The sequence below is a fragment of the Silene latifolia genome, chromosome Y, assembly GCF_048544455.1.
Source record: "Silene latifolia isolate original U9 population chromosome Y, ASM4854445v1, whole genome shotgun sequence".
NCBI classification, from domain to species: Eukaryota; Viridiplantae; Streptophyta; class Magnoliopsida; order Caryophyllales; family Caryophyllaceae; genus Silene; species Silene latifolia.
Window position 1 is genome coordinate 195,972,895 of NC_133538.1, and position 12,750 is coordinate 195,985,644.

A 12,750-nucleotide genomic window follows, 5' to 3' on the forward strand; every position below is an offset into this window, starting at 1 on the left:
GGCCAATTTTGTTTATACATTAAATTTATAATGTATGATAATTTTTGTGAAGCGGTTCACAAAATTTAAAGATACCTAATTATTTTAAAGCAGTTTAAAATATTGATGGATTAAATTCATATTACAAGTTTAATATGAATTAAGTTTGAAATTAATGTGATTAATTGAGGAATTGTCACTTAATTTGTTAATTTAAATAGGTGGTTTGGATAAAATTAATCAACATAATTAAGGAATTGTGTCATGTATGTTTAATTTATTTTTAGTTGATGCATTTTATTTTTGTTGAATGAATTTATTTATGTATTTTTGCAATCGGTTGTAATTTGTAATACTTAGTGTGGCCTTAGTCAAATTATGTTTTCGTAATGAAGGAAACATAATTTTTATGTAATTATGAGATCTCGTATCTCCTTTTATTTTTCTTTAGTTTTGGGTTTTGAAATTAGAATGTAATAAATAGGTTTATTATGTAATTTATTTATTGTAATTTCAAAGAAGACTAAAAATGAAGATTGGAGGTCACTCCCGCTACATGGATCAAGACGGAACATCGAGACAAGCTTCTCGGGTCCAAGGATGGATTCCAAACTTGTATTTAATGTTCATTTTGATAGGATAGGCCACACTAGGACTTTATTATTGTTTTTACGTTTTCATTCCTATTGCTTTTCATTCACATGATAGTTTATGCATCATATTCCGCCTAAACCAAACCACCTACTACTAAAATGCATGAAAATTGACTCATATAGAATGTATGTTAGTTTCCATGGACATACAGATGTCATATATTCATTAAGCCATCACCTTAGTTTGGCCACCAATGCTAGCAACTAACAATATATTAGTTTCTAGTTAGCTACCAGCTATTTAATAGTTGCTAAATAGCGACTATTTATTTATTTGTTGCTAAATTAGAAGCTATTGGTGATTTAAGAGTAATTACCGGTTCATTTAGCGTAATTAAGATTGGTTCGTTGATGGGTAATTTCTAAATAATATAATGTGAGTTCTGGAAGTATGGAGTGTACACTCGCATAATTATTTACGGAATTACGGTATAGTTTTCGATTCGAATAACTATGACAGAGGTTGGTAGTAATTAAATTACTCGGGTTTTTATTAATTGAAACCGGAATTTCTGAAGAGTTGTAACTCTTCATAAATGCATCTCCCAATCCCCTGCTTTCTAGTTTCTTTGTCATTATAAATAGACAAAGGGAAAAGAAGAAAAAGTGAATAGAAAAATCTTCTTTTGCATCATAAAGAACGAACGACATAACATCCTACAACAAAATATTTCTACATTACGTCTCTGTTTTTTGTGCCAAAAATCAGAGGGCACCGTCTTATCTCAGTAGAAAGTTCGATTATACCCAGGCACTATTAAGGGTCGATTTATTCTATTAGGAAAGCGGAGTCGATTCGGTGTGGTGTTATTATTGTCAATTCCAATTCGTGAAAACCAATTTCTAACAATCTAATAGAATAATCGAAATCTTTCAAGATGACGAATGCTATGGAAATGACAATGAAGGTTAAAGAAAAAACAAACGATGAAATTTGAGGGTTTTGATTTCGGAAAATGGAATCACGTAGTTTGCATTGTAAATTGATTTTGAGAATTACAAGAATAAGCGTCAAATTCTGGTTTACGAGAACGATTATGGATCTAAGCGGTTGGTACCCGATTGATACGGCAATATGACTGGAATGCAAATAAATTTGACGGCGTGGGTCAGAGAATTGGGTTTTATTTTTGGAAAATGAAGTCCCTGACATGAAATGTATGCTTCTTATTGATGATGACATGTTGGGTTTTATGCCTTCAAAAGTTGATTTCTGAAATGACAATAAGATAAGTGAAATTCTTTTTAATGTTCGATGGTTTAATAAAAATTCCCATGAATATGAATTCATGCACTTGTTTCACAAATAGATCCTACATCCTGTTGTACAGTAGCATGCTACAACAGGCCCATACATTATATATATATATATATCTATCTAAGCCCAACACGCATCTCTTTTTTCCCTAATTCTGATTTCTCTTCAGTCGACAAACCCTCTTCTTTTCCTTCTCTAAATTTCTCTTAAACGACAGTCGACAAATCTCTCTTCTCCATAATTTTGATTCTAAAATGGTGAAAGAGAAGCAATTTACATCATCATCAAGGAGAAAAAACGCATCTAACAATATTTCGTGAACGAGAAGCAATTTATATCATAATCAGGAAGGAAAAATGCATCTAACAATACTTTGAGGTAAATTTCTACCCCAGTCGTAAAATACGAGCACCTAAGAATACGAGCTATTAAGATAAGAATATGAGCTAATATATAAAGAATACGAGCTTAAAAGGATCACGAACTTAAAAAAAGAGCACATAAGCATACGAGCTATTAAGATAAGAATACGAGCTAAAGTAAAAAGAACACGAGCTTAAAAGGACCACGAGCTTAAAAATAAGAGCACATAAGAATACGAGCTATTAAGATAAGAATACGAGCTAATGTAAAAAGAATACGAGCTTAAAATGATCATGAGCTTTAAAATACGAGCACATAAGAATACGAGATATTCAGATAAGAATACGAGCTAATGTAAAAATAATACGAGTTTCAACTATTTTCATGCATTATATTGGATAAAAAAATTTCTTCAAGATGATGCGCAGTTCCGCATAGTCAATTAATTATAATAATTTAAGGGAGAAGATGATTCATTAACTGGATGTTGGAGGAAGATGAAGAGAAGTTAGAAAAATATGGAAACAGTCAAAGAGAGAATGAGGATTAGATTGAAAATTGAATTAAGTTATCCATTTTTCCAAAAATATTTGAAAAAAGACTAAAATAACCTTGGATGTACAATGCTCATTGTACATCCAGTTGTATAGTCTTGGAATTGGTTAGAATTGTTGCATCCTTAATTTTGTTCTAATCATGTGCTTAGTTTTTATTAATGTGACATGATGATTAATTCTATGCATGCCGTTAATAGGATTAATAAGACCAATAAGGCAATAATAATGACTTTGATACATGTATGATGGATTGATGGTCATGTTTCATGTTTAAGTGATTTGATTATTGTTTTTCGAGTTATTCATTTGCATTAAAACCGCTTATATGATCAATAGTATACTCCGTATATCATTAAAGACCTTTATTGGATGCATATATGTCTGCATGCACAAATTTTATGTTGGTTGACTATGATTATCTATGAGCATGGAGTTTGCTTAGATGAAATTTATTTTGAAAATGAGAAATGCCATGTAATAATTGACCATGGAATAACCTTGTCCTGTTGTTGCTTAGGATGGAATTTTCGGTAGCGTATGGGTTATGACCAATATCTTAGTTTGGTTTTATATCTTATGTTCTTAATGCACTTGGAAATCTTATACGGTGAAGATCAAGTGACATGGGCTTGTTTATGACCGATGATCCACAATAATTTGGTAACTAATTATTTTGATTGAATTTACCAAATGTATGAAATAAATCTATATCTTGATATTTGATGTTTTATTTCTAATGATTGGGGTATGCTTAACGATGGAGTAAAATCTTAGTATGTGAGTTTTAAGTGATTGTACACATATAATGATGGGGTCTAGGGATGACCCGTTGATTGACTCTGCCATTATCTTTATACGCATCAATGGAATATTGCGGCATAAATTTTGTATGCATAATAACTCTGTTATGTCTTGTATGACATTATAGACCTTCATAAGGGCTTGAGTTCTATTCACTCACACGGTGCTTATGATACACATATCGTTAGATGACAAGTACTTTGTATTAGCATGGAAGTTATCGATCATGTGTACTTTGTGGGTTTGGATTTTAATATCCATATATTTTATGAACTGGGTAAGTATATCATTAGTGACCCCTCCTTTATGATATACGAGAATGTGGGAATGAGCGGTTATCATACGAGTGTTTGTATGACTCAATAGCATAGTGTAATGATTTTGGATAGTGTCAAGTTCCGGTTCTATGGTGACTTGAGACACTCTTGTTTGGTTTAAGATGGAGATCAAGACTCATCCATGTAAAGGAACATTATTTTATGTCTATTTTTGTTCTCATTGTTATTTGAACTTGTGTTATATTTGGGGCAAGTAAATGAGATGGTAAAAAAAAAAAAAAAATTGTTTGTTGATATTTTTCTAGTGTATTCCTTTTTTAATACGTTTGTTAACATATGTGTTAATTGATCAATTGTTTTAATGATGATTATGCCTTTGTGATGCGGCTATTGTGCATTGTTTCATGACATGATTACATTTAGTATAATACTCTCTTGGATTTAATACATGGAATATGAGTAAGCAATTATATATGGATTCATATATATATAGATTAAAACATGGTGTATTGAGGTAGGGCGGTACTAAGAGCCAATATATGGTATCTTGGGTAAATAGGCTAGTTTATTCAAGGAGGAATTTCAAAGTCACCCATGTATAGCTTTAAATTTTCAAATTGTGTTATCATTGAATATTATGTGAGATGAACATTGTCTAGAAGAATGTTTATGGAAATTAGTGTTTTGATCAATGGATATTTGATTGGTTATTTAATAATGTTGTTAGTGTGCTAACTGTTTTGTATGATTGTTTAACCTGTCAATGTCATATGTAAAGCATTTTGAGTTTACTGATGTAATTGATTTTACCATATAATCTCGAGAATGATGGTTTGCTATAACCATGGTGAGATTATGGAGTTATGTGGTTTAACCATGTAAGAGGTACATCAGTAATATTGAATGTACAGTTTTTGACGAGTCTGGTAATGGAGTAGTCATTTGTTATAGGATTTTTGACAAGTTGATCTTTGGCATAGACCGTAGCGAAGATGATTTACCTTGTAAAATGTGGTTCTGTCATTGTTTTCTTCTATGAAGGACATGGGGGAGTTAATATGATCCTTGGATCAAGGGTGAGAATATGATTATTATATACCAGTTAATACTCTCAAAGGCTGAGTATGACATTTTATTCAATAATAAAAGTGGAGTTATTACTCAGGTTTTTCACAAGCGCTTAATTATTGCGGTTTGACAAGTTGAATAAGTATACTAGTTTAGCTAGTACTCATATTTGACGAGCGATTAGGCAAGTGTGAAAATGTATAAAGTAAACCATGTATTATGGTTTGTTCTATGTCGTTTTTCCTTCGGTTATAGAGGGAAAATGTTATGCCAATTGATTTACCAATGTAGATGGTCATTTCTACAAGTGGTAGAGTGTTTTTTCTTATGGGAGGCACCCTTAGCTTATGGTTTCCAAGACGCGGATTTGATTTAAAAATTTGACATTGGAGTTGGTATGCATAGTGTTAGCATATAGCCGGTTAAAAGGCTAAGTAGCTGAAGAAAATAATCTACGATGCTCCTTAAAGTATTTGACCAATTTCATTCATATAATTTTTTATAGTGAATAACGGTGCGCACCGGGGTGTTTGTTATAACACAGTTTATGGACTATCATAAATGGGAATTGATGTTGGTTGTTTTGTGAGATCTCAATTTTAAGTTGATCACTTTGCAGAAAGTGATAAGTCGGTTGATGGGATGAGACTAAAACTCGTATAAGATCCTTGGCAATAGGATACCCAATTCCCCTCTAATACAATTTTAGAGGCTGAATTCAATGTGGAAGGTCTATTGTTAAGAGATTGAAGCACACAATAATTTATATCCCGAGGTGTGTGCTTAGACTTGCATGTTGTATGGTTGATCTTTTGGAAAAGTGTGTTTGCAAGGACACGATGAAAAGAATCAACCTATATGAACATGAAGTACAGCCGCTTCAAGGGAGTATGGGTTTGACTCCTGATATGTTCATGAATAGATATGGGACACTAGGCTTGTAATTAAGTGTCGGTTTAAGTAATTTTTAGAAGTAATTTAGTTTATGTGTGAGTTATCTTCATGTATTCAAAATGGGTAGAAAGGGTTCAATGCTTAGTCACACCCCGATACTCGAATATTTGGAATGTGTAATTTCACTATGTGAAAATTCAATCTTCGTGACATTTTCATTTCTGCATAAATTGGTATGTTTGTTAGGTTATTTAAATTCTTGAATTACGCTTAAATGGGGGAGGAATGTTGGTGATTTAAGAGTAATTACCGGTTCATTTAGCGTAATTAAGATTGGTTCGTTGATGGGTAATTTCTAAATAATATAATGTGAGTTCGGGAAGTACGGAGTGTACACTCGCATAATTATTTACGGAATTACGGTATAGTTTTCGGTTCGAATAACTATGACAGAGGTTGGTAGTAATTAAATTACTCGGGTTTTAATTAATTGAAACCGGAATTTCTGAAGAGTTGTAACTCTTCATAAATGCATCTCCCAATCCCCTGCTTTCCAGTTTCTTTGTCATTATAAATAGACAAAGGGAAAAGAAGAAAAAGTGAATAGAAAAATCTTCTTTTGCATCATAAAGAACGAACGACATAACATCCTACAACAAAATACTTCTACATTACGTCTCTGTTTTTTGTGCCAAAAATTAGAGGGCACCGTCTTATCTCAGTAGAAAGTTCGATTATACCCAGGCACTATTAAGGGTCGAATTATTCTATTAGGAAAGCGGAGTCGATTCGGTGCGGTGTTATTATTGTCAATTCCAATTCGTGAAAACCAATTTCTAACAGAAGCAAATCCCCAACTAAGTATTTATTAGTAGCGAATTAGAGCATCTGCAAAGGCGGAAATTTTATAGACATGAGAATGATTACTAATAAAAAAAACCCTAATGCTCTCTTGAGAAGGCGATTTTGCCGACCACGTAAAGGTGAATCTCTTGCATTAATGGCGAGGAATTCAGCCTCAAAGTCTGCAAAGCTACGCAACATCACGAGGAGGAAAGGGGTAACATCTAAAGAGAAGTCTAAGGTTACTAGAATTGCAAAAACAGCGAACCCTATACCTAATGAGGAGGATGCTGTGAAGCATGGGAGCATGCAGAATATCATAGGTATCCCTACTTTTTCCCTTGATGATGCAGAACCAACGAAATAAACTGATATAGCATCACAGGGAGAGGCAGTACCAGGTAATGAGGAGCAGGGAGACTGGGTGCACGTATCCAAGACTAAGAGTCCAAAGGCGGTAGAGGAGTCAGAACCATTGCTTCAATTATCTGATGAGGACGTGCATGATGAACTAGAATATTGAAGCGGTACATTTATGGCTATGTCTTGGGAGCCAATCCACCCATGGCGGTTCTAGAAGGATATTTGAGGAGGATATGGCATAAGCATACCATAAACAAGATTTCATTCATGCCTAATGGGATATTTATTGTCAGGTTTCACACGAAAGACATGCAGGACCAGGTGTTGAATACAGGCCACTACTTATTTGATAGTAAACCTGTCATAATTAAGCCATGGCAGGAGAACGTGGCACTGGATAAAGAGCATGTTAAAAATGTACCCACATGGCTAAGGCTGCATCATTTACCATTGAAATTTTGGGGACAAAGTTTGCCAAAAATTGCAGGACTGGTAGGCAAATATATCCAAAAAGATAATGCTACAGAGATGAAAACAAGACTAGCATATGCCAGAGTTTTGGTGGAGGTACAAATTGATCAAAAATTCCCTGAAGCAGTGAAATTTCATGATGAAAAGAAGCAACTGGTGGAAGTTAAACTTGAATATGAATGGAAACCAGTGCTCTGTACTCATTGCAAGACACTGGGGCATGCCCACAGCACTTGCAGACGAGGGAAAAGTCAAACCACTCACAAAGTCCAACCAATTAAGCCTGTTAAACAGGTTTGGAGAAAAGTGGAGAAGCCAAAATCTTCAGATCAGGGAAATGCTGACAACTTAGTCACGCCTAGGGTTCCTGCACCCAGGGTGGAGGAAGAGCCTGTTCTGGTTCAGATTAAAGAGTTCCTCCCATTGCCAATGCGTACACCAGTAAAAGAATGAGGGACTACTGTAGTGCTTCTTGCTGATTCAGCAGAGAAGGCCAATAGCTCAGAGGGACACCCCATCCATAATCCTGATCAATTATTAAGCTAGGGTTTTGGAATGTGCGGGGTATGAATAGGAGGAGTAAGCAGCAGGTTATACATAGATTTTTGATAAATAATAATGTTAATTTCTTTGCTTTATTAGAGACTAAAATTAAACCTAATAAATTGTACACAACCATGAATTCCTTTAGCAATTGGAGTATTTCTACAAACTCAGCATACCATCAAGGAGGCAGAATTTGGATTTTGTGGCAGGTGCATGAATGGGATATAGATTTTCTAGAGTATGATGCCCAGTATATCCATATGACAGTGCTTCATAAGAGTACCAATGCACGTTCTCATGTCACCATGGTCTATGCTTTCAATGGAAGCAATGAGAGACAGTCTCTTTGGGCTAATTTAATCAGACTAGCAAATAACATTTCAGGGCCATGGGCCATTGGAGGAGACTTCAACTGTGTTTTGACTGAGGATGAGAGAGTGGGAGGATCATTTTCTAGGCAGGATGCAGAAGATTTCAAGCAATGCTTGCATCAATGTGAAGTGATAGATAGTCCTGCCATGGGAGCTTTGTACACATGGAATAACAAACAATGCTCTGCTGACAGAGTGTATAGCAGACTGGATCGTTTCCTAGTGAACCAGGAATGGCTCAATGATTACCCTCTTCTGTATGCACACTTTTTTACTGAGGGGATCTTTGATCACACTCCTTGTGTGGTACAGGCTAATGCAACTGATGAAAAGAGAGCCAGACCTTTTAAATATTTTAATATGTGGAGCCTGGCTCCCAACTTCAAAGAGACTGTTCAAGTTGGTTGGACGTGTATGCAAACTGGAACTAAGATGTATGAGCTAGCTAAGATTTTGAAGAATCTGAAGCAGGGGCTCAAACAATTTGAATAGGTCCAGTTTCTTTGATATTGAGAATAATGCTGAGGTGGCTCTCACTAAACTAAATAAAATACAGCAAAGCTTGGGAGTGAATCCTCAGGACCTGAGCCTTATTCAACAAGAATGTGAGGCTAGAGAAAATTACAACAGTTGGCTGAAGCTCAGAACCAGTTCCTGCAACAAAAGGCAAAGATGAAATGGAGTGCAGATGGGGATGCAAATACTTCATTCTTCCATGGCATCTTGAAAACTAGGGGGAGACAAAATCAGACAGTACAGATTACTAATCATCAGGGAAATCATCACACTGATAAGGAGGGAGTTCAGGAGAGTTTTCTAAGATTCTATACCCAGTTGTTAGGCCAGTCTCACCCCACAACCCCTGTCAGTACCAGAGTAGTACAGCAAGGTAATAAATGTGATGAGTCTCACCACCAGATGTTACTGATGCCAATTACTGATGCAGAAATCAAAAGCACTATCTTCAGTATACCAGATGACAAAGCTCCAGGTCTAGATGGCTACTCTAGTCAATTCTTTAAAACTAGTTGGGATACTGTTGGAGGGGATGTATGTGCTGCAGTCCATGAATTTTTTAGGAATGGCAAAATGCTCAAGCAATTGAATGCTACTAATGTTACATTAATCCCTAAGGTGCCAAATCCTTTGACTGTAATGCAATTCAGGCCCATTGCATGTTGTAATGTGGTATACAAATGCATTTCAAAACTTCTTTGTGCAAGGCTTGCTTTGGTTCTCCCTCATTTAATTTCTATCACTCAAGGAGGTTTTATTCAAGGTAGAAGCATAATGGAGAACATTCTAATTTGTCAAGATCTTGTTAAAATTTATGGAAGGAAGAGTGTCTCCCCTAGATGTCTATTCAAAATAGACCTGCAGAAGGCTTATGACTCAGTGGAGTGGAGTTTCCTTTTTTAGATGCTGCACGAATTAAATATTCCAGCTGGTTTTATTGCTCTCATTAAGGAATGTGTCACAACTGCAACTTATACCTTGAATTTGAATGGGGATAGCTTTGGCTGGTTTAAGGGACAAAGAGGATTAAGACAAGGAGATCCTTTGTCCCCTTTGCTCTTTACAATTTGTATGGAATACCTTACCAGATTGCTATCCTATACTACCTCTACAATGAAGTTCAGGTTTCACCCTCTTTGCAAATCAATGAAATTGAGTAGCTTAATGTTTGCAGATGATTTGTTGCTCTTTTCTAAAGGGGATGTGGGTTCCATTATGATTCTGCTACGCACTTTCTCAACCTTTTCACAAGCATCAGGACTTCAGATGAGTAGGGGAAAATCGAATGTGTATTTTAATGGAGTATCTGGTGAAGTCAGAAGAGAAATAGTTCAGGTTTCAGGCTGCATTGAAGGCAAATTACCTTTCAAGTACCTTGGAGTGCCAATCAAACCATTTAAATTATAAATCAAAGACTGCCAACCTTTGATTGATAAAGTTCTTGAGAGGATAAGACAACTGGGAACCAAAAAACTCTCGTATGCTGGGAGACTGGTGCTGATAAAAGCAGTATATAGAACTCTACATTCCTACTGGGCTTCTATTTTCATCATTCCAAAGGCAGTGCTCCTCAAAATTGAAGCAATATGCAAGAACTTCTTGTGGCATGGAGGGACTGAGTATGCTAGGACCCCTACTGTTGCCTGGTCAAAACTTTGCACTAGTCAAAAGGAGGGGGGACTTGGTCTGAGAGATGAGTACAGTTGGAATAAAGCAACAGTTGGGAAACTGGTCTGGTGGATTCAGGCTCACCCATCTAAACTATGGGTGCAATGGGTGCATAGTGTCTACCTGAAGGGACAAGAATGGGAGGATTATAACCCTCCCCAGGATTCCAGTTGGACTTGGAAAAAAGTTTGTAAATTGAAGCAGGAGTTTCAGCCAGCATATCATCAGAATGAATGGGCAATGGTACCAGGTAAGGAGTATACTATCAAAAGGGGGTATAGCTGGTTAAGGCCAACCAGCTAGGCTGTAAGCTGGTCTCATATTGTTTGGACCAAATGGTCCATTCCCAAACACAGCTTTATAGCTTGGTTGTATTATCAGCAAGGGTTTAATACCAAAGACAAGCTCTTCATATTTGGTATTACCCCTGATAGTAGCTGTTGTATTTGTGCTCAAGAGGAAGAGTCACCTCATCACCTCTTCTTCCAGTGCCAGTACAGCGGGAGAGTTATTTAGAAAATTCAGGAATGGACGGGTGTGACTATGTCTGCTACCAATACTCAGAATTGGTGGAAACACAGGAGGTTCACGAGACTGAAGAATGGGGTCCTGAATAGTATACTCAATGCTGCTATGTATTATATCTGGAATCAGAGGAATGCAAGCAGGCATGAGGGTGTTATAATTAGTCCTGGCAGGTGTGTGGTGATGATAAAAGCGGATATCAAGAACAGGATTAAGAATCAGTTGCAGGGTACAGTGTCAAGAAAGGATAAGCATTGGATTGAGAAATTGCTGCACTAGCTAGTATGATCTTCTATATGGTCTTCTATGAAGTATGGTAGATGATATAGATGAGTTTGTGATAGGAATATGGATTGTGAACAATGTATACTGTATATGGTTTTTTGAGCATCAATATAATTTTTACATTTTACCAAAAAAAAAAAGGCGGAAATTTGCCTCCCCATATACCCTCTCTCTCATCATATGGGGCACCCCATTATTGCATTACCCTCCCCATCATTTGGGGCTCCTCTACTTTTAGAGAAGGTTTCCAAGAAAATGCAAAGCTTTTCTTTGTGTTTTTTTGGGGGAGGTTCCCAAAATGTTGTGAGTAATTTACTTTTGTTGGGGAACCTCATTGTTGCGGACATGATATTATAAAATGGGAATGGTATATGAAAAAATTAGTGAAGAATGTAGTGGGTGAATTAAAAAAGAAGAGATAAAATATGGGGAGTCTCACCATTGCGGATGCTCTTAGTATCCACATTTTTAATAGTCTCTAAATTAGTTGCAAAATAGCAACCGAAGTGGGATATAAAAGTCGAAGTTACCGTTACCTTATCTCATCGTTTATTTTTATCTCTGTTTCTCTTTCTCTCCCTGTCAATCTGACCTCCACCTCATTAACTTTTCAATTGTTGCTTTTTATCTTCAAGATCAGTAATGTTAAAGATCTGGCCTTCTTCATCATATCTTTTCAAGAGGTGCCCAATAACATTCTAGATCTAACTTTGTCTTGCTATTTACGGTTTTCGCATTTAATTTATAATGTCGGAGTTAGTATTTCAGTTCTTTTTGCATAATTTGGCTTGAATTTTGAGTAACCTTCTCCCTTTCTTTTGAGAAAAATCTTTTTTTTTTTTTTTTTTTTTTTTGATTTGAAAACCCAAAAGGGTTACTTATTATTCAACCAAATCTGCCTCAACTAAAGCAGCAATAGTATGTTGGAACGGAACTATCCATCTACGTCTACCTGGTAACCAAGGAACAACATGAGCGAACTCATGCGCTACCCTATTAAAGTTTCTACGAACAAAAGAAAACTCCACACTATTAAACCTATTACATAAAGCAAAAATATCCTCGTAAATAAGAAAAATATCACTTCGTCCTTTCTTTCTTTTCCGCAAATCGTTTATAACAAGCTCATAATCTCCTCCAATCACTACTCGTCCAAATCCACTAGCCTCTACTTCTTGAAGCCCGTACAAGACCGCCGTTGCCTCCGCCATCGAAGGGTGCATTATTTCCTGTGACTGGATCGTCATACCCCACATCAAACACCCCGCGGCATTTCTACATGCCAGCCCCCATCTCGTACCAACCCTTCCA

General features: G+C 36.1%; 2 protein-coding genes across 2 annotated transcripts; both read left to right on the plus strand.

Moving 5' to 3' along the window:
• The first annotated feature begins 7,258 nt into the window (after window positions 1-7,258).
• Window positions 7,259-7,981, plus strand: LOC141629756 (uncharacterized). Its single transcript, XM_074442710.1, has one exon. It carries the CDS (start codon window positions 7,259-7,261, stop codon window positions 7,979-7,981), a length of 723 nt encoding a protein of 240 aa, XP_074298811.1.
• Window positions 7,982-8,205: 224 nt separating this feature from the next.
• Window positions 8,206-8,937, plus strand: LOC141629757 (uncharacterized). Its single transcript, XM_074442711.1, has one exon. It carries the CDS (start codon window positions 8,206-8,208, stop codon window positions 8,935-8,937), a length of 732 nt encoding a protein of 243 aa, XP_074298812.1.
• Window positions 8,938-12,750: the final 3,813 nt, after the last annotated feature.

Bases quoted from the DNA above. Each gene is read 5' to 3' on its own strand.
- LOC141629756 (XM_074442710.1), top strand. From the start codon at position 7,259: ATGGCGGTTCTAGAAGGATATTTGAGGAGGATATGGCATAAGCATACC.
- LOC141629757 (XM_074442711.1), top strand. From the start codon at position 8,206: ATGAATTCCTTTAGCAATTGGAGTATTTCTACAAACTCAGCATACCAT.